This window comes from Balaenoptera physalus (assembly GCF_965194825.1).
Source record: "Balaenoptera physalus genome assembly, chromosome: 14".
Lineage (NCBI taxonomy): Eukaryota > Metazoa > Chordata > Mammalia > Artiodactyla > Balaenopteridae > Balaenoptera > Balaenoptera physalus.
Window position 1 is genome coordinate 2359073 of NC_138893.1, and position 23440 is coordinate 2382512.

The 23440-nt window shown below is 37.0% G+C and overlaps 1 protein-coding gene and 1 long non-coding RNA gene across 14 annotated transcripts in view; one reads left to right on the plus strand and one right to left on the minus strand.

The window, feature by feature from the left end:
- CABCOCO1 (ciliary associated calcium binding coiled-coil 1) overlaps positions 1-14530 on the minus strand; it is a 140515-nt gene extending 125985 nt beyond the window's left edge. For 7 of the 13 annotated variants that reach the window (XR_014253557.1, XR_014253558.1, XR_014253559.1 and 4 more), the window contains exons 1-2: positions 14046-14530; positions 4060-4163 (exon numbers count right to left, since the gene is read on the minus strand). Coding sequence is in view for 8 of the 13 variants with exons in the window: in XM_082425631.1 (XP_082281757.1) it covers positions 4060-4163; positions 14046-14126 (185 nt within the window). In the remaining 5 variants the exon portion in view is untranslated. The remainder of the gene's footprint in view (positions 1-4059; positions 4164-14045) is intronic. The other 6 variants (XM_082425626.1, XM_082425627.1, XM_082425625.1 and 3 more) reach the window with 2 other exon arrangements.
- The window catches only part of LOC309643154, a 353652-nt gene that overhangs the window by 13925 nt on the left and 316287 nt on the right, over positions 1-23440 (plus strand). The window lies entirely within an intron of this gene.

Here is a 23440-nt window from a genome sequence, read left to right on the forward strand (position 1 = left end):
ATGAGGTAATACATGAAGTTTTATTCTATTAAAATATTTAAATCAAAGCTTTTTTTAAATTTTTATTTATTTATTTATTTTTGACTGTGTTGGGTCTTCGTTTCTGTGCAAGGGCTTTCTCTAGTTGCAGCGAGCGGGGACCACTCTTCATCGCAGTGCGCGGGCCTCTCACTGACGCGGCCCCTCTTGTTGCGGAGCACAAGCTCCAGACGCGCAGGCTCAGTAGTTGTGGCTCATGGGCCTAGTTGCTCCGCGGCATGTGGGATCCTCCCAGACCAGGGCTCGAACCCGTGTCCCCTGCATTGGCAGGCAGACTCTCAACCACTGCGCCTCCAGGGAAGCCCTAAATCAAAGCTTTTTTTTGGCAATTTACAATAAGAGTATATTTGTTTGATAGTTTTGAACAGCAACTTTTCTTATTTTATCTTCTATCAAACTTTTATTTTATGAAGTTTCAAGTATTTTTTTCTGATACACTAAGTTAGATGTATATTCTAGCATCTTCTACTTGCTTTAATATGCATTTTGAATGTTTTCTTAAATTTGTTTTCCATTACTGCCTTGATTTTCAGCAAGATAAGTTCTATATTGGATTTATTCTTTACCTTAGTTTCTTGCCTTAGTGCTAAAAGCTTCTTATTTACGTATTTTATAATCTCTTCTTTTATCTCGTTTTACGAAATCAATGCCCTCTTTAATCATCAGCTTTTGCCTAACATTTTCTTCTGTTTCCAAAAGTTAGTCTTCCTTCTAAGTGTATTCTTCATCTGCATGTTATTGTTTTAATTAAATATCTGACCTGAATAGTGGCATGTGTTCTTTGCTTTACATTTTTATTTTTTCAATGTTTTAACTATATATTAATAGACAATTGCCTAAGACTATTTTGGTGAAGTCTCTTTAAGTTTCCTCCACCTTTGCTCTCTTTCCCTAATGTCCCCTCCATCACTTTCCCTAGTACCATTTGAATCTTAACCTTCAACTTGAACTGCAGGCTAAATAGTTAACATTTCTATTCTTCATTCAGTTATTTCATTCCAAAGGAAACTATGCAGGGAGGCATTAGGAGCAAGATACTGCTGTGATTTGAATGCAAAGTTTCCATGCATTTTACTGGTAAATTTGTAAGCTTTTCCTCTGGGAATAAAGGGAGATGGGACAGGGGAGAGGGGAGAGGTGGCCACATATGTAGCATGAGAGAACGTAAGGAAAGAGAAAGATGCTTAATAGTGATTTAGGAAGTTTTGCTATAGTGATAGGTGATGTAACTACCTACTTTGTCTCACCAAGAATTTCAGTAAAAATATTACATTATTCTTGCCTGCTCTTGAAATTGGAGTGGCTTTTATTTTTTAAATATGATGACATGCAGAAATAAGCCTTAAGGCAAGAGCTGAACAGCTCATGGAAACCAATTATAGAAAGGTTATTAAAAGATCTCTCCACCTTACTTCTGTGTTTAAATAGTTATTTTCAATTTAGTCCCTATCCTTTTTTCAAAAGGGATTTGGGTGGATCTGTAAATAAAATCAGGGTTACATTAAAACATGAATCATAGATAGTAGTTAGGAAATGATGAGAAATGTACCCAGACATTTAACTTTGAAGTGTATTCCAGAAATATACTTTAATGATACTTTAATGTTTCATTTGGTTGGTTGCTTTTATGCAACAAAATTTTTAAAGGTAGGGAAATGTGCTAATGTCCCATAATTTATTTTAGTAGGTTTATAACTTCGTAGACTGTATGATTTTGGCATACTTTTGCCACTTGGTGACAGGATACCTCAATTATATTTCTGTCATTTTGAAAGGTATATAATCCCCATTTATAATAATGCTATTTTAAATGGAAAATGAATGACTGACTACAAATAATTCAGGATTACTGTTACAAAAATCATGTAAAAAACCTCAAGAGAATTACTTTTCAAAGAAATGGCTCCTGACATAACACTGATGTCATTTATCCAAAATCGATGCCCTAAAATTTGAGATTACTTCAGGTGAATTCTATTAATGAGATGGCCATAGGCACATCCTAAAAGAATGACCTTTTAGGTCAACCTGCTGTTAAACCTGGTTGTTTCTATACAGCTAACTTCTGTACCACCCTCTGTATCATCTACTTTCTTCTAGACCTCACCTCTTAGAGATTAAAAATACTTTTAGAATTTAGATATTTAACAAAAAAGAGAGCCAGTAATTGAAAAAGAGAAAAAGATTGTCACAAAAGATGGTCATACACAGTACAACTTAAGATGTGATGAGAAATACACAAGTCTAAAAAGCGTTTGTTTGCAATAAATTTTATTTAATATTAACTGCATTTAATATAACATCTTGTATTTACTATTTAATACAAATAAATTATAAACTATATTAAATATATGTCATTTACATCATATTAATCTACTATCTGCCTAGTTTTAAATACCTATTTTTTGCATTTCAATGACCAACAACATTTGGGGTTACCTAGAAATCGAAGATAATAGTTACTTGAAGCTTAATCAGTGATATTAATAGATGCATTTTTCTAATCAATTCTGACACTAAAAAATAAGAATTCCCAATGAGCATTCATTTCTATAAATATGGTAACATCACCATGAAATTCTTAAACCTGGAAATTTTTAATTGACTAATACTTCTAAAAATGCAGATAGTAAGTAGTATGACCAAATCACAGATCACCAGGATTTCTAGCAGGATTTGAAGGCAGTGGAGGTGAAGAGCATTTCAGGAAAAGGCCTGTCAGTGTCATCTGCCTGCTCTTAATATGCCTTCCCTTCTCAAATCTCTCTTCCAGCAAGTACATCTGTCATATTTCCTTCTCAGCAGTAAATCACCTCTATTCCATAATATTTGTAAGATCTGCAAATGATAACCACTGACTAAGTCATTTTCCATGTGCCCATTATGGTCGACAATGCCCTGCTTACATCCAGACGACTGGCCTATAGAAATCTTACCCTGGAACATTACAGTCCAGAACATCATCACATCGTCCCCACACTCCACACATTATAACCGATCAGGCTTCCATTATTAGAGTGAGATAATTTTTAAAATGAATGATTACTAAAAACACCTTTTCAGAATTTGTGTGGTGGATATATCTGAGTATATATTAGAGTTCTAAGTAAATGATCTACTGTAGAAATCAATGGCCTTAAGAAGAGGATGTACGGGGCTTCCCTGGTGGCGCAGTGGTTGAGAATCTGCCTGCCAATGCAGGAGACACGGGTTCGAGCCCTGGTCCGGGAAGATCCCACATGCCGCGGAGCAACTGGGCCCGTGAGCCACAACTACTGAGCCTGTGCGTCTGGAGCCTCTGCTCTGCAACAAGAGAGGCCGCGATAGTGAGAGGCCTGCGCACCGCGATGAAGAGTGGCCCCCGCTCGCCGCAACTGGAGAAAGCCCTCGCACAGAAACGAACACCCAACACAGCCACAAATAAAAATAAAAAATAAAAAATAAATTAAAAAAAAAAATTAAAAAAAAAGAATAGGATGTACGTATATTAGAACTGATGCCTATAAATTCAGTTATATTCACATATTTAAGCAAAATGTATGAGATTAGAATACTTAGCATAGCTTCATATCCAATAAAAATCACAGGTGGATGGCTAATATTCAGGATTTCCAAAATTATAAAATGTATTCACTATTAATATTACAGAAAATACATCTTACTCTTGTCATGATGAGAAAGAAGACCTAAAGGTTCTTGTGCATACTGACAGTTTTACAAATGAAAGAGAAAAGAAGATGGCATATGCTAATGGCTGCTTTTAACAATAAATCCCTACTCTCTATTAAGATTAGCAAGTTCGTTGAAATCCGTTTCTCCCATAAAGAAGACTGCTGAGCAGTGGAAAAAGTAAGTTGTTTGAGAATTTTTGTGTTCCACAGTCTGGATATATATATCTGTGCAAAATATAATAACAAATATTTTGGAAAAAGGTTTAAAATGTGTAATAACATATCATGACCATTTATAGATGCAGAACTAGAACTGTTCCGTATTTGGTTGCAATATTGAAGTACTTACTGTTGAACTCCATCTACATCCTCTGCTAGCATTTCGGTGATCTGGGCAACTGAAAGAAAATCTGGACACAGAATCTTTTCACGCTCCTGGAATTCAGTATCTTTCTACCAAAAAAAAATGTGGAATAAGTTATTTCAATCACGTTTCACATAGTAATCCCAATGATATCAAAATTTGTTCTTACTTTTGTCTCACTGCTATCAGGAAAAAATTTAAAAACAACAGTCTCCTAGATAATCTCTTTTCCTTTCTGTCTTTCAGTAATGGTACCTCTCTTCTGAAAAGCTGAATGGTTAGTCAACCTGTCTTTTGTGCATATTTAAAACTGGGTGGGGTGATGGTTTTCAATTAACAAACATTTTTGAATATCTATATATTCCTCATTGAACTTGGGGCACAAGAGGAGGCAAAAACAAGTAAGAAAGACTTGTTACCCTCAAGAAGCTTAACATCTTGTGGAAGGAACAAACTAAAAGTGACTTTAAAACAAGAAAACAGAATGATAAGTGAGCCATAATAAAGATGTCATTCAGTCTAAAAGAAGGAAGGGAAAAGGACAGCAACAGGACAAGGAAAGTCTACAGAGAGAAATAGCCTTTGCGAGACTAAGCATGGATAATGCCCCAGGTGAGTGACTCAGCAACACCAAGCTGATAAAGACAGGACAGCTGGGTACCGGTTCTATAAATATAAAGTAGTTCACAGTGGTGCCTAGGGCACACACAGGGGACTAGTTGGACCTAAGTGGAAGGTGGGCATTGGAAAAATATCACAGGAGATCTTAAATAGTTTAATAAAGATTTACTGAGTGATTACAATACACAAGATACTGCACAAGGCACCATACATATTTTAGACCATGGCTGGTTGAAGAATGACAGGCTGAAGAGTTTGTTCTTTACAGGCAATAAGGGACTGTGAAGTTTTTTGAGCAATGAAATGACAAAACTATGCTTTAATGAAGGGTAGCAGGGTGAAGGACAAAAAGGAAGAGTTAAATGAAAAGGTTGTTAGAACAGTTCAGGAATGAGGCATTGGGCTGCACTGGGCTCCTAGCAGTGTGCAGAACAGAAAGGGATAAACACAACATATTACATTTGGGGGACTAAAAGAGGGAAGAATGAATGGAGAGTCTGAGTTTCTGAAATAGGTGACTAGAAGAAAAAGGTGTTGATACTCAGGGCCTCCAACAGCACATATGCCACCTCTGTGTGAACTAGACAAAGGCATCCTCTCTGGGTGGAGGAAGTACTAAAAGGCTTAAGGCTGACGCAGCCCAGCACCCAAGTGCACCACTTGTGAACAGAGTATAGTTTCAGCTCCTGCTCAACCCTCAGCTGAGTCCTTTTGTTCAGAGTACAATCTGCAAAAGCATATGTGACACTCTTATTACACCAACAGAAATAAGAGTGTTGGAAGATGATGCTAGTGTTAAGAAGGCAAGATGATGAATTTGGTTTCAGTGGTTGAATTTTAGATGGAATATACATAGAAGAAAGAAATGTTTAGAGGTTAATTAGAAATGCTAGAGTCAACAAAGGTCAAGTTTATGGATGTTGGTTTAGGAGTCACTACAAGTATGAGAATGGATGAAACTGCCCAAAGCCAGAGCATGAAGAGAAGAGCTGTGAATGGGGGATGGAAAAGAAGACTGAAAAAGAGATAAGACACCAGTAGCTCCATGAAAATAAACAATTGTGAGATTTACGCCAGCCAGAATGGCCATCATTAAAAAGTCTACAAATAACAAATGCTGGAGAGGGTGTGGAGAAAAGGGAACCCTCCTCCACTGTTGGTGGGAATGTAAATTGGTGCAGCCACTACGGAAAACAGTATGAAGCGTCCTCAAAAACCTAAAAACAGAGTTGCCATATGACCCAGCAACCCCACTCCTGGGCATATACTCAGAAAAAAATATAATTCAAAAAGATACATGCACCCCTATGTTCACAGCAGCACTATTCACAATAGCCAAGACATGGAAACAATCTAATGTCCATTGACAGATGAATGGATAAAGAAGATGTGGTGTGTGTGTGTGTGTGTGTGTGTGTATGTGTGATGGACTATTACTCAGCCATAAAAAAGAATGAAATAATACCATTTGTAGCAACATGGATAGACCTAAAGATTATCATATTAAGTGAAGTCAGAAAGAGAAAGACAAATACCATATGATAACACTTATATGTGGAATCTAAAATATGACACAAATCAACATATCTATGAAACAAAAAGAGACTCACAGATATAGAGAACAGACTTGTGGTTGCCAAGGGGGAAGAGGGGTAGGGAGAAAAGAACTGGGAGTTTGGGATTAGTAGAAGCAAACTATTATACACAGGATGGATAAACAGCAAGGTCCTATTGTACAGCACAGGGAACTATATTCAATATCTTGTGACAAACCATAATGGAAAAGAATATGAAAAAGAATATATATGTGTATAACTGAGTCTCTTTGCTGTACAAAAGAAATTAACACAACATTGTAAATCAACTATACTTCAACGAAATTTAAAAAAAATAAATAAATTTTAAAAAGGATTCTGAGATTTGGGGGAGAGATGGGGCAAATGTTTTTAATTCAACAGTTATTTAGTTTTCCATGTGAATAAGCTCCAATAAGTAAGAGTAGGAAACATTTTGCTATAGTTAACAAGATCACATCCCAAACTTGCCTTATTTCAAGAACTTGCCTTATTTCAGTTTAATGTTTGTAATTTAATATTAGGTTATTATATTTTTATTTTTAAAAATCCAACTTAGAAATAAAATATGCTATTTTATTAGCTATCTTTTCATAATCTTAGAGTTAGCAAATTAACCTAAAGTAGGTCATACTATTAGATTATAAATTTAGTAAGAAAAAATATTTTAGTATCTAATATAATACCTTGCACCTAGTAGGCACTCAGACACTTGTAAATAGAATTAAATGCACTCAGTTTTTAGACAGAATAGTATTTTAGTCCATAATGTATGGCTATATATTTGTTTAAATATTTGTTAGTTACATGTATTTTTTTTATTATTAGCAGTAAAGTATAATTATTACTGTTAATCCCATTAGATTGTAAATTCCTCAGGGACAGTCATTCAATCTTTTACTTCTTTTTAGAATTCTGCAGGTCCTAGTTAGGTCAACATAGGTTGTTAATCAACTGTCTGAATTCATCTCCATCCTGTGATGACATTGTTAGATGACGGAGCATGATAAAAAGCAGGGCCTGGATTTGGAGATCTCATGATGGTTTGAATATTGATGAATTCTGTGACTTACAGCAAGGCATTTGAACCTAAATTTGGATTCATGTTAAAAAATCATTCTGATATGTTTTACTACATACAAGATTGCTATCATTATTCATAATGAATAAAGATATATATGAACGGTACATTATATAGACATTCAGATCAATTGTATTAGATTTGAAAATTTTCTGAACAGGAGAAAATAGGTCACACAAGCACTGCAAGAGAATACAATAATCTTAATCTTTTGTACAATAATAAATTCTAGCTAAGGTGCCTAATATTAGTGCCTCATTTTTTATTAAAACTTGATAGCTTAAGATAATCATCTTGTAGGAGGGTTTGCCTTCTTTTGTCTTAAATTGAATTCCTGGACCTATTTTAAACGAGAGCTTTTCTTTTGTTTGTTTATACACTGCCATGTACCTAGAAAGGATATAAGGTGGTTTAAAATCTTTAATCTTTTGATGCATACGTTCTGATTTGTAAAAATTAAAGATACAATGAAAATTCATGAATAGGTTAATAAAAATGTAAATATGTAATGATCACTTTCTCTGTAAAATTACATCTCTGACTAGGAAAATCCGTAAACTAAACTGCACTATGACTCATTTTATTCCACCACCTGCTGGATTTTAGCTGTTATTCCAGAAGCATTAAAATTGTAAGCCTGATATTGTCAGATAACTTTTTCTCTGAATTTTTTTCTCTAATGTCACCTAAACTTTCCACATTTGTACATATGTCTTTCTTCTAGAATTTAAGCTTTTGGGGGCATCGTTGTATCCATCAGTGGTATGTCTTACAAGACTCTTAATAAATGTTCACTAAAGAAAGATAGCACAGTTCACCAAAGATGTCTAAGAGGTGTTTCACAGTCTTAGAGAACAGAGAGTGGTCTACAACTTCCACACTTTGAAAGGCTTTCTTCAAGCCTGAAAATAAATGAACTAAGAAGCAGCGCTGCATTGAGCCATGTTGGAGCCTGAGGCAAAAAGGAAAAATCAGTAATAGTGATGCTGTTTTTATTTAAAATTTAGATCCATTATGGATTTTTTGCATTAATTTTAGTTTTTAAAATATTGCATTAAAATGTAGTTTCTCTTGACTACTGAATTTTTTGGTACCCCTCACTCACCTCACTATAGTCCTGGACACCATAAGGAGCCAATTTAAGATAAAAAGTAGATGAAAGAAAGATAAATAAAAGCAAGAGCTAGTTCTTTAAAATAATGAATAAAATAGGCAAATCTTGGGCAAATGCGATTAAAGAAAAAATAAATACATGCCACATTAAATGGAAATACATTTGAAAATTACAAGGAAATGGGTGATTTCCTAGGGATATATATGTTATCAAATTTGACCAAGGGTAAGGGAAGAAATGGACCTGACCAAACATGAACTAAACTGGAAGTCTACTTTTTAAAAGGTCACCATGTCCAGATAGTTTACACTTGAAGTTCTACTGAACAATCAAGAACACATAAATTCTGTTAGTCTAATAATTATAGACTGTAGATAATTCATTTTTTAGAAGCCAGCACAGTCTATACACAAAAACCTGAATTAGCACAGAAAGGAAATTATAAGTCAAAATCATTAATGAATTCAGATGCAAAAATTCTAGTTAAAATAATATCTTAGAACACTGAATCCAGCATTGTACTAAAAGAATAATAAGCTATCATTATGACCAAAATAAGGTTAATTTCAGAAATGCAAGGACAGAGTATCATTAACAAGTCTCATATACTTAAGTCAAATTAAATGATAAAATAATGATTATAAAAATAAATAATAAACAGGCATTTGTAAGAATTCAGCAGCAAAACTCTCAGTAAAATATGAATTAAAAAAAGAAAAGCTAGGGACTTCCCTGGTGGCCCAGTGGTTAAGAATCCTCTTTACAATGCAAGGGATGCTGGTTCAAACTCTAGTTGGGGAACTAAGATCCCTCATGCCACGGGGCAACTAAGCCCGCATGCCACAGCTAGAGAGAAGCCCGCGTGCCACAACAAAAGATCCTGCGCCCACAACTAAGACCCGACGCAGCCAAAAAATAAAAATAATATTTAAAAAAAAAGAATAGCTAAACATAAAAAAGATTATATGCCAAAACATTATATTGAATGAAGAAACACTGATGTATTCTTATGAAAACCAGGAACTAAAAAGGGATTCTGGCTAGTAACATTATTGTAATTAAACTCACTATAGAGGGTTTAATAATATAATAAGAAAATGAAATATGTGGCTTAAATATTAGAAATGAGGAAATTAAAAAATCTTATTTGAAGATTACATGGTTGCGCACCTAAGAAACATGACATTGTACTAACATGGTTTGAGCTAATAAGAAACTTGTAAGATGGTTACATATAACATAAACATACAAAGGCTAACTGCTTTCCTCTGTATTAGAAATTATAAATGGAAATGGCATTAAAATTGATTAAACTTGATTAAAAATATAATAAGAAAGGTATAGTACCTAAAGAAATTATAAACTTTATCAAAGTTTAATAACAAGATTTGATAAAAGAGATTTATTGGAAACCCTCAAATTAAAAAAAATTATGCTTCCCTGGTGGCACAGTGGTTAGGAGTCCACCTGCCAACGCAAGGGACACGGGTTCGAGCCCTGGTCCGGGAAGATCCCACATGCCACGGAGCAACTAAGCCCATGCGCCACAACTACTGAGCCTGCGCTCTAGAGCCCACGAGCCACAACTACTGAAGCCCGTGAGCCTAGAGCCCATGCTACACAACAAGAGAAGCCACCGCAATGAGAAGCCCGCGAACCGCAACGAAGACCCAATGCAGCCAAAAATAAAATAAATAAAATTAAAAAAAATTAAATCCTTCCCATATTACAAGTATAATGCAATGACAATCTCAAATCGCAACTGTATCATTCTGTATCATTTTGTAACTATCGAAATCATTTTTTCAAGTTCTTATGGAAGAATACATACATTTTGAAAAAGAAAAATAGTGAGAGGGACCTTTCCAAATTAGACATTAAAGTTAAATATAAAACAGTTTGGCAGTAACACAAGAATGGACAAACTAGTCAGTATAAAAAAATAGAGAATGGAAATTCAAAAATATACATACATGTATAAATTTATACATATACATATATAAATGTTGGATTCTCTATTCTATTCCACTGACTCTTCAGCCATTCTCGTGCCCGTTCATGTACATATGTAATGTGATAGCAGCAGTCAGTCCATTCTCCATGGGAAGAGAGTATGGCTTATTTATAGTAAATGAAACTGGCATAATTGATGGTTCATGTCTAGAAGAAAACAAAATTAGATCCTCATTTCAAATATACAGTACATCCATCAAAAATTAATTTTAGCTGTGTTAAAGACCTAACTTTAGTAAAATAAAACTTTAAATATTAGAAAAAAATTGGAGATGATTTGTGCAACCTGAAAGGGAGGATGGAGTGGGGAGAAGCAGCAGGGAATAAGAATAAGATAGGAAACCCAAAGACTAATAGTAAGATGAAAGACAAGCCCAAATGTTTGTCAATACCTCCGCGCCCAAGGCCAATATTTCCAGAGGTTCTAAGTGACTGATAAATAATGCTACTGTATATTCACATTTTAAAGAATATTAGCACTGTTTTTTCAACAATATTTTGAGCAACTTTTTGGCATCCTCCTCATCTCATAGCCCTGCACAGGTTGATCTACACCATGTGCTGTAAATGCCTTCAATAAATACCTCATGAATGACATTGCAACTGCAGGAACCTGGTCATCTTGGTGCCCAAGTTGAGCCCCAAGTGTTTCTCTCTAACCTGCCAATGACAGGGTGGGGGCTATTTTCAAGGTCCGTAGGGACCGCCTAATGCCGAGAGAATTGTCTATGGCCTCCCCCAAACACACTGAGGCTTTTACCACAAGTGACATCATCTTTCCACTCAGGATTATGTAAGTGTCCCGTTGTCCTGAGAAAGTCCCAAAGGCATTGAATAAATGTCATCTGTTAGGGGATTTGTTAACACTAAGGGAAATTATTCAAAAGAAGCAATTGGGAAATAATCATTTACATTTTCTTTTAGGTCTTTGATATGAGTTGAAGTATAGTCCTTTTACATATAATACTTAAATGATTACATGTCCCAAATATATTTTTGAAAATATTAAGAAAGTCAGCTTATGAACAAACTATTGATAAGAGACTGATGATTGAATTCTAAGTATTCATTTACAAACTCACTTATAAATTAACTTAGGAGTATTTATAAACTCCTTTCAGTTACAGATCTATACGTAGGAAATACTTATTTTCAGACTGTTGTCATTTCTCTGGTCTTGTGCATTTAAATAGATATCTCCCAAATGTTTAGTCTTACCTTTTAGAAGGAGGCATTTACTCCCATGTTACTAAAGAAACTGGATTGTTGAATTCAGAAAGTTGGCAAAAAAAAGTTTAAGCAATATTACGTAAGAAATATTTTCCAGGATCTGCATCTCATGTCTGCTTGTTCAAGGTATCTTATAGAGCAGATTTTGAGCTATGATAACTACATTTCTGGCATATGTCAGACCCTCTATAATTTCAATCAGTTAAGCTATATTTTTATTGAGTGCCTACTATATGACTGGGATAATTTGTTGTTTTTATTTTAGGTACTGAGAACAAACAACAAATGGGAAACCTCAGACTATTGGAAGCTTATGCTTTATTTCCAATAGACTTGGCAAGAAAAGAAATATTTCACTACTGCTTGGCTCAGATGACTGGATGGTGCACTGGCTAAGTCAATTTGGATACAGAATTATTAAGAAATAATACTATAAGGGACTAGGTCTTGGGGGATCAACTCAGGAAAGAATCTGACCTGAGAAGAACCTTTCAATACCTAACTGAAAAGATGTAGCCTTGGGAACAGACACACCGAGAGAGATTTTTGCCATCTTTTCTATCTAACCCCTGAAACCCACAGTGGGCACAAATGGGTGGCAGGCAGGACTTATTCTAATGAATGACGTAACACTAAGGATCAATTGTCTACTCCATGAATTATAGGAACTCTGCTTTCATGAGAATGGAAAATGGAGTTCTGACCATGCAGTGTGTTAATCTTAGTAAATGAGCACAGTTAAGCGAGTCCAAATTCCAACTTGATTTGTTCGGTTTGTTACTAACTAAAAGACTATTGATTGTCATCGGGAATACCTGCTTCTCCAAGAAGTTTACAAAAGTGCCCACTGACAGGGCTAAGATGGCAGATAATCACCTAACGTCTATATGTATTCATCTGACTCGTCTATTATAAAAAGTGATTATTTTTTTTCCTGGAACATGGCACTTCTTTGCATCTTTAAAAAAAAAAAAATTATGGGGTATTTTTTCTCGAAGTGCAGGCTCATTAACCCCAAATTATCAGTCCTTCTTACAAAGGACATTATCTACATGGGAAACTATATACGTAGGTGTACACTGACAACTGTACATTCTCATAAGTAAGTTTTTGTATATACTTAAATAACACGATTTAATTGGGAAATTTCCTATGCCACTTTTGAAACTATATTACTTACATTAGCGATCACAAGGGAGTAATGGGGTTAGTAACCAGTTTATCACATTAAAATGTATTTTTAATGTATGCTAATTTCAAAAGGGTCATAGGAGAATCCGCATGCTTTAGTGGTCTGCACACAGTTTTGGGAAGAATGGCTTGGGAATGACTTGCGTATCTCTGGGCAATGCACTGAATTCACTGGCTCTGCGTTTCCTCATTTATAAAACTGCAGCTAATACGTATCTTCCGTACAAAAAAAAAAACGTTATTTACACAAAAAAGGAAGTTGAGCCTAGCAATGTTAATTATAACATTATTCACCTTCAGAGTCTTAAAAAAACAGAAGAAAAAACTTCTTAGGACAACATGATTGACTCAAGTATGTGAAGCTTTAAACATTTTTTAGTAATATCTGGCATATATTCTTAATTAAAATCTCAGGATACAAAGCTTATGAGTAACTCAAGTTACCTAGAACCTATTTATTACTAAGAACTTGTGTTCGGAGGGGCCTGAGGAAAAAAATCTTTATTTTACACAGGAAACCACTGGAGGCCCAAGGACGTTAAATAGTTTTCCTAAAAACAAGGGGCTTATGAGCAACTAAGCCATAACCGGAAGGTCGATTTTCCAGGCGTTCCTCCTTTGTCCCATCTCCTATTATGTATTTATTATTGAGAAATACCAAAATAATAAGGGAAACACTGGCCTTCAAATATTAATCTATCCACTACCAATGAAAAGTAATTATTCCACGACAGCTTTTGAGCAACGGTAACTGTGATTATCTGAAGTGAATTAGTAGTAATTTCCAAAAGAGTCGGGCCCATTTAAAATTGCCAGAATTCCCTTTCAAGTGCTGAGAATCCGGAGAAAAGCGCGTCCTTGTGAGGCCTTCGGGGCAACGAAGGAACCGTCCAACGGAAGGATTTCTAGTTTACACTCGAGAGCACGAGGCGCGTCGAGCGGCAGGGCTCAGGGAGCGCGGGGCGGTGGCTCCGGGACCCCCTCTCACTCCCCCGGAGCCCGCGCCGCCCGGGACCCGCTCCCAAACCCTCCGCCACTCGGGTCCGCGCACCCAACTCCCGGGGGAGGCGCCTCCCCGGGACCAGCCTCGGCCGCGGGCAAGGGGCGGGCGCTCGGGGGTCGCGGGTACCGGACAGGGACGGCGTACCTCCGACTCGGGCGTGGTTCCCGCCGGAGTCATCCCCGCGGGGGTCGTCCCCCCGGGAGTCGTCCCCACAGACGCCGCCATGATCCAGCCGCCGCACGGCGGCCCCTCGTCGCCAGGGCAACCGGGGCGGGGCCGGGGTCGCTGGGCTGGGGAAGTGAGTACCACGCACAGCGGCTTCCGGTCCGGAGCCGCGTCCCCAGCTGGGAAAGGGCTGGGACCCGGTGGCGGTGGGAGCGGGAGACCCGGGCCCGGCCGCTGCGGGGCGCTCTGCCGGGAAGGCCCGCGGCGGTGCCTTGAATCACCGAGTAGAGACAGACTCGTTCCTTTTAGTAAGAGTGAAAAAAAAGAAAAAAAGAAAGCAATTTAAACGAACTAGTGTACGTGGAAGTGACCACTGCGAACACATAGCAAGTTCTCAATAAGTATTAAAGTGAGATATATTATTGGAATTGACCTTGATTGATATTTGATATTAAGGAATTGTCCTTTTAAAGTGTTACAGGTTATTGTCATGTTTACAAGGAAAAACCTTGTAAAGGTCTTTATCTTTATCTTCTAGAGACAACATGCTGAAAGATTTAGTGATGATGAAATGATAAAATGCCAGCGATTTACTGCAAAATCATGAGGGGTAGATGGATAATGAGTGGAGGTATAGTGGAAGAATCAAGATTGGGTAAATGGAGGGGGTGTGGTCATTATACTGTTATTTCTACTTTATATATATTTGAATTTTTCCGTAATAAAAACATTGAAAAACAATACATTTAGTAATAGTATCAGTAGTCTTCTCTGGATGATAGTACCTGCTTTGATAATGAAATGTGCTTTGCTTATATTAACCTGCGTGGGAGTTGCTATGCAGGAAGCTTACTGCAAAAAATCAGACATTAGGGGGCTTCCCTGGTGGCGCAGAGGTTGAGAATCTGCCTGCCAATGCAGGGGACACGGGTTCGAGCCCTGGTCTGGGAGGATCCCACATGCCGCGGAGCAACTAGGCCCGTGAGCCACAGCTACTGAGCCTGCGCGTCTGGAGCCTGCGCGTCTGGAGCCTGTGCTCCGCAACAAGAGCGGCCGCGATAGTGAGAGGCCCGCGCACCGCGATGAAGAGTGGCACCCGCTCGCCGCAGCTAGAGAAAGCCCTCGCACAGAAACGAAGACCCAACACAGACAAAAATAAATAAATAAAAAAAAAAAAAAAAAAAAATCAGACATTATTTAAATGCTTCACTTTCGCCATCTGTAAAATGAGATAATGACAGTGTCGGCCTCATTGCATTACTGTGAGGATTTAACATGTTAATATATGGGAATGTTTAGAATAGTATCTGGTACCTATAGTCAGATGTTATTAGGATTAGTATTAGTTTGTATGTTTCTCTTGACTTTAGTCCATCCTGTACAACACCTGCCAAAATAATATTTCCATCATAGACTTCTTCTTACATTTGCCCACTGCCTTTCAAATCAAATTGAACACTTCAGCTTTATATAACCTCATGATAATTGTGCCTTTCCTTGTCTTACTGTTAAGATTTTGCACACAGTTTGTACTAACTGGTGTTTATGAATTGTCTCTACTTTTGTATACGTTTGATTAGTCTTTTAAGTGGACTGTGGAGTCCTCCTTTCCTTGATATTTTCATGCCTAAAGAAACTGGTTTAGCTCTTAGTACAGAATATTCACTCAACAATGAGTTTATGATTTCTAACACTGTTTAAAAAGGACTATGTTAGACTTCTTCAGTTAGTGAAAGTATAGTCAATTTTTAGTGATTGCCAGAGTTAATACTTAAGTGCTACCACCTTACAAACTCATTACAATGCTTAATTATTTGATTTTTTCCTTCTGATCACTACTTCAAAGAAATGGAAAACAACGGGTCATCTTCTGCTAAGAACCCTTCACATTCTTTAAATTTAGCCTTTGGTACATTGTTAAAGCATTTATTTCTCTAAACTGTAGTTCTAGTTTTCTCAAATGTCTGATTTATTTTCCTGGCTTTTAATTGTTCTGCCATTTCTTTGACAGTTTTTTTGTTTTCTTCACCCCTTTATGGTTTTGGACCCCGGAGCTAGATGGAGGACTTCATTAAAGATGGAATCAATTCTAACAGTGACAGGAGGGTTACCCCAGGGAGGGAGGAATTGTTTTGTAGGAATTTCAGTTTTACTGTATTTAATATCATAATTTATTGGAGAAGTCAGTTTTGAGGAGGTAATTTAATTTTACGGGGCACAATTTTTTTGCCCAGTAAGGAGTGGTGTTGAAAACCCATTAGCCTGAAGGTTACTTTTAATTTGCACAAGTTGAAGCTGATTTTAGCTTCTCACTTCTTTTGTACCGAGGTGCCAACAAGAAAGACACATCTCAGTAGGTGATATGCTTTCTTACACGGAAAGGTCAGTTAAGTCTTCCTTCTCAAGTCTCTTTTGAAGATAAAGGCTTCTCACCGAAGCCTGAAAATTCCATTCGTTATCTTAGTTTATTGTTTTAGGGCTAGCAGAGAAAAGGAAACATATGGGACTGGTAGTTTACAATTATTTTCTTTTAAAAGAGCTCTGACTTTTAGCACATCACAGTGAAATATGGGGTAGCTTGATACTATTATTTGCTCAATTGGATTGGCCCTTGTTCTAATGAAAGTACTCCAATCTACACACCTATAAACCTACGAGTAGCAGATTTTACAAATGGAATCAGATTTTCTTGAAGAGGGGTATTTTCATAACTTTACCAATTGACGTATTGGATGTTTAAAATAAACCATACCAGAGAAACATTTAGGAAAGGGCTAGATAATTTTATAATGGGTATTGATGGTCTGGTGTGGCAACATAAGACAATGAAAACCGATGGTGAGGTTTCAGCTGTCTTCTTAGGGTAGGGAAATGTTTCTACTCCACTCCTCATGATTTATGTGTTACTGGCTCATTTTAAGTATAAGTGAAGTTCTTTAACAATAAATGAAATAATGTCACTAATGAGATTAATGACATAGTAGTAGTTCTAACACTGTGATTCCTGAGGTCTTCAATCTATTAGGTGACACCCGTGATAGTCTAAGAGGATCAGGCTGGAACAATTCCAATTTGAAATAGTACTGAGAGACCACAAAATTGTGGAGGTGGAATTTAGATAACACTCTGTATTCAAGCCTTCAGATACATTTGTTAGATGTAGAAAGAAAAACTATAAAAAGCATTTTAATTTGTGAATAATCACCTTCACTCTTTGTTACATATTTAATTTTTAGCCAAGAAAGTATTCCAATTGCTAATCAATTTTGAAATATATTTCATTTTCTTAACCTTTACATAATTCTCAAATCTGGTCTTCTTATTTCAATCAAGTGCCTTAATCTGTTCAAGTCATATTTGAGAACATTTTGAAGTCTCACCTTAATAAAGCACTTTTAGGAGATGGCATAGTAAACCTACTGCAGTAGAATGCATTCTATGACTGACGATTATTGGTGGGGGGGAGGGGAGTGTAATGATTTTCAATTAACAGTTGGTGTGATTTTGACCTTGTTCATGTAATACTGTGTCCTGTCTTCAAAACTCTATACTCTCCCATGGTGGGCATATCTGTTATTCTTTCTTTCTCCAGTTATTCCCTTTACAGTGGATCCTTAGGCCCTTCAGATGAAAATTCTGTCTTTTTCCCAAATCAGAAAATACTCTCTTTTCCTAACCCAGAGACCTCTTGAAGACAGTTTTGTAACGTGTTCCTTTTCTTCCTGATAATCTTTAAAAAAAAAAAAAGAAAGGGTCTCTTACTCATCACCTCTCATTAAACACTCCACGCCCTACAATTGGTCTCTTACCTCCTTTGCTCTCCTAAAGCTCACCTCTCAAGGGCTGCCCCTGGGTCCTGTCTTCCTTGGTGTGTGGACATTCTCTGTTTGTCCCTAATGTCCACTTCCTGCCTTCTCCACTTGACCTTGTACCCTGGAAGGCTGACCCATCAGCTGGATTTGCCACGTTCCTCACCCTCTGACTTGTGATTGGGTTTGGCCAGTGGGAACACCATCAGATTCATGGTAGGAAAGTGAGGTCAGGGTCATTTATTCTCCCTGTTTCCTTCCTGCAGGATTACAAGTTGGGAGTGGCCGGGTTCCTACACCGAAGGACTTGATGGCTGCTGCTGTCCCTCAGCCCCTCCATCTCCTCTTCAGGCCTAGGGGTAGTAATGGCTGCCTCCTGCTGCTGAGCCCCAGGCTGCTTCCCCATCCCTTGCTGGTTTCCCTGATGTCTGCCCACGTGTTTATACGTAGCTCCTTTACCAAAACTCCCTCAGTTCCCACCTTTGTGCCGTCTGTTTCCTGTTGGTACCTTGGCTGACATCGGCAAAAATTAACTCCAAAACATTTAATGTGGAAGACTAAGCCTGGCTTGATCAATACCATTGCCGTCCTCCACTTAGTTGTTGTGCAATGAGCAGTACTGTCTGTTAAGTGACCTTGAACAATTACCCAGGTAAGACTGTATCTCACTCCCATCCATTCTGCATGTGGAGGAACTGATGGTTTGCCTCAGGACTCACGGCCAACAGGGGAGATTATAACTCCCCATGGGTCCTGCGCTATCCATGTCCTGGGCAGCTGTCTGTCCCAGTCTTGACAAGACTTCTTTAAAAGTTGCCCTATAAAAAAGGCAAAATAACAGATCACCTGGGCCCCGCCATCCCTCTCCATGGATGATGAGGGAGTGGGAGGGAGGAGCAGTGCCTTCCTCTTCTCTTCTTGTTGATCCTGGCCTTCAAGGTTTGACCTTTCCCAATAAAACCTCCCCTGTGCCCTGCGGTGTTGGGGAATTCACCTGGAAACCGGGAGGGACACACCTGGCAGGGGAGCATGCTTGTGAGAATGCATGTCATTCACAGATTCACTTCTCCCTGCATGTGGAGATTTATAATTTGCCCATTAATTCTTTTCATTTAAAAATTGTTCTTTATTGTAGCATTTACGTTAGTATTTTTACCACTCCTTTTACACCTCAGGGAACTACTTTTGAGTCCTTGATCTATATTTGTAGACTAGTAGTTTAATGCAAAAAACAAGTGAACAAACCTAAGCAACGAGACACACCTTAAGTGAAAATGCTTCCACTGAAAAAAACTGCACCGTTTCCAGAACGTTCATCCAGGCAAACGGATGCAAATTCCTGAGGTGCAAGCAGAATCTTTAAACACATGATTTGAGTTAGTCATAAACAATTTTTGTGAAACTCAAAATTTATCCTACGTTTTACATTTGTGAAATATGTATGATCAAAACAGTTTCAGTGATATTTTTTTCCTCCTAAGACTGCCTAAAAGTGACTGGGTGCCATTTAATTAATGGCAGGGGGCTCCATTGCACTTTGAATATATTTTTGAGAAAATTTATCCTGGGGGTTCTGGGAAGGGCCTTGGCTGAGCAAGTATTGCCCCCTTCTCTGTGCTGCCTCCCGCCCCACTCTACTTTTAAATATAGCAAGTCTAATTTTACCTGTTTTACATAATAGCTTTCTTGTGAATTTAGGATTTTGAGCTTTAAAAAGTTTGAAAGCCATTAGGTAATCTCTAAGGAAACTTCATCTCTGAAAATTCTAGTACAGTATAATTTCCCAAAGCATTCACAGGCTGAAATGATCACTTTGGCAAACACGCAGTATTACTATTATTAAACATTTCTGATGTATATGCATGTTTATGATTCTAGGGAAGGAAAATAACATTCTTTATCTCATTTAATCATCAGAATCCACTGTCATGGTATTCCACATAGCATTGCTTTTGATCGAGGAACTTACTTCCCAGCAAAAGAAGTGCAGCACTGGGGCCACGCTCATGGAATTCACTGGCCTTACCATATTCCCCCTATCATCCTGAGGTAGCTGGCTTGATGGAACAGTGGAATGGCCTTTTGAAGACTCAGTTACTTTGCAGGCCTGGGGCAAGGTTATCCAGATGGTTGTACATGCTCTGAATCAGCATCCAATATATGGTATTGTTTCTCCCACAGTCAGGATTCATGCGTCCAGGAATCAAGGAGTGGAAATGGGAGTGACACAACTATTACTACCTTAATGACCCACTGGCAAAATTTTGCTTCCTGTTCCCATGTCCGTATGCTCTGTTAGCCTAGAGGTCTTAGTTCCAGAGGGAGGAATGCTCCTACAAGGAGACACAACAATGACTCCATTGAACTGGATGTTAAGACTGCCACCGAGCCACTTTGAACCCCATACTTCTGAATCAACAGGCAAAGATGGGACTTACAGTGTTGGCTGGGTGATTGACCCTGACTACCAAGGGGAAATTGGGCTACTACTCCACAACAGAGGTAAAGAAGAGTATATCTTGTATACAGGAGACTCCTTAGGGCCTCTGTTAGTATTACCAGCCCTGTGATTAAGGTCAATAGAAAACTACCAAAACCCAATCCAGGTAGGACTACTAATGGCCCAGACCCTTCAGGAATGAAGGTTTAGGTCACCCCACCAGATAAAAAACCATGACCAGCTGAAGTGCTTGCTGAAGGCAAAAAGAATATGTAACAGGTAGTGGAAGAAGGTAGGTATAAATACTACCACCACTGATGAGTTACAGAAACAAAGATTATAATTGTCATGAATATTTTCTACTTACCTTGTTATGAATGTGTTTGTGTGTGTGTGTGTGTGTGTGTGTGTGTGTTCTTTCCTCTCTTATTCCCTTATGTAATATAAGGTGTATTGACTTTATATCACAGTATTTATGTATTATTAATTTTACATCACAGTTTTCAAGTTACAGGATATCAAGAAGACTAAACAGAAAAAACAAAAAGACAAAAACTCTCTGTCCGCTCAAAAATTCCATTTTAATGAGGTACTAAACCTAGATTCTATTTCAAGACATAAGAACCCACTAATGAGTATATTGGAAGGCTTTTTGTCTATGCAAATTTGAGAACTTAAGATCTGCAAAGAGCCTGATATTATATGTGATGTTTCTTTAACTGGAAATCATATCCTACTGGTTGATGGTTAATAGTTTATTAGAAAGTGATAAGTGCTATGGGGAAAAACAGAGCAGCTTGAAGGGGGATCAGAAGTGTGGGGTTGGGAGAGTCTGTGCATATTGAAATTTCAAGTAGAATGGTCAGGATAGGCCTTGGAAAGAGATGACAATTGAGCAAGCTTATCATCACCATTATCATAACTAGCATTCTGGCTAACTGCTTTCTCTGCATTTCTTATTTAAATTTCATAACAGATATAGTCACTGAAGCTTAAAGAAGTTAATTATTTACCCCATGTAACACAGCTATTTAGTGGAGGCTATAGAATTTAAATTCAGGACTATCTGATCAAGGGCCACGTTGTGCATCCTGTACTGTGTCTCAAAGCAGTGGTTTCCTAACTGTATTTGGAGGTTGCGGTGACATTTGATTTGACATTAGCTTTTCAAAGCATCTATTATTAGCCATATCTTTAAAACTCGGTTTAAAACCATGTACTCAAATATATAATAATTCACATGTTGACATATTGGAGGGTCTCAACCTGTTAAACTAAGGGTTAGGTACTTTTTGCACATGTGCAAATTTTTTTCCACTTCTGTGCATATATTTGAACATTGTACAAATGTTTCATTGTCTAGGAACGTTTAAATTTTGCATGATTAAGAAAATTCAGGTGTTAGCAGGCCTGTTCAACATAAAATTGTAAAACAGCTCGTGTAGCACAAGGTAGGATTGGGAATGTCTGCTGATTGTGTGTTCTCATCATAGTGGAATCATTGACAACTCATTGAAAAAAAGAACCAACAACATGTTTATATAATGTCATATGAATGGTAATTCTAGCACCATTGGTTAGGTTTAGATGCTTTTTTGCCTGACTTATAATTGAGATATATATATAATTGCTTTTATTTTAAGCTCTGAATTACTTAATTGAAGAATATCCTGAGACTACAGGGAAGCTTTTTCTTTATTTTAATCTACCATTTGCAATTACTTAATGTAGGTCAAGTTTTTTTATTAATATTATGAAGCCAAGTCAGAATATTGGAATAAATTCAATATTGAGACTGACATGGCTGGAATAGTCTCATTATGTTACTTTTTATATTTAGAAACAAATATATGTTATACTAAGTAAATATGTTTATAGTTATAATAAATGCATGTTAAAATAGACTATATACCATACATTTATATAAATAATATAACACTTTCATCTATTTACATATTGAAGCTTAATTTTTAAAAATTCAGTAGGAGGGGGTATAAGTTGAAATCTATTGATATAAACATGGAAGTAGTTTCTATAATGACAATTACCTAGGGAATTAGGAAATAACGTAGATTGTGCCCATAGTTGCCCTAAATGAAACTAGGAAATACTGCTCCATTTTTAAATATAAATAGTCCAATAAACAAAATCATGTGTTTTCTCTCATTTATTTTAATCTATATAATCGTGACATCAAGGAAACAGAATAGTACAAAAACCTTCATGATTTCATTACTCAGTCATTGACTTTAGGTGACTGAACTTGGAAGGAGGTGATTGCTGGGGTGTTGGTGGTAAAGGGACAATTCACTTGACTTTGAGATTGCCACTGCTGTGCCTACAGGTCTCCAAACTTTACCCCTTACCCCTCAACTCACTTGGGGACTTACACCTAAAGTTCACCTTCTTATGTAGGCAGAATGTAAGTTGTTTTCTGCGAGGAATATGAGAAGTGGGCATTCATAATATTTATTTTCATGAGTATTACTTTAGCCACTAGAGAAAATTATCTTCAGTGGTTGATTAATATGTTGAAAATAGCTTCATTTATATGGAAGCCATGTCTTCATGTGGAAAGACTGAGAAAAAATATTAACCCAAAATTTGTATTGAATTAGTGGAATTATTGAAATGGATTGAGGTAATAAGAAAAACAAAAATGCCCCAACTAGAAAAATAGACAAGGGTGTGTACTGGCACATCTTAAAAGGAAAAACATTAATGAAAAGAAACACATGAAAAAGGTTCAACCTCAATAAAGATAAAAGAAATGCAAGTTAAAACAATCATAGTATCTCTTGCCAATCAAAATTCACAAATTCTCAGGTACTTCTTGTGGACCTGTGAATTAATAGAGTTTCTGGAAGTTCATATGACAATATGCATAAAAATATAAAGATTCGCATATTCCTTGACCTGGAAATTACATTTTTAGAAATGTGTCCTATGGACATAATCATAAATATCTGAAAAACTCATCTGTAATTTTTGGTATAACATTGTTTATAATCGTGGGGTTGGGGAGAGAAATAAAATAATGTCAAATAATGGGGCAAACATAAATTGTTAGATCCATAAAATGAAATTCTATATGGTTATGAAGTATCATGTTTGAGAAATTGTTC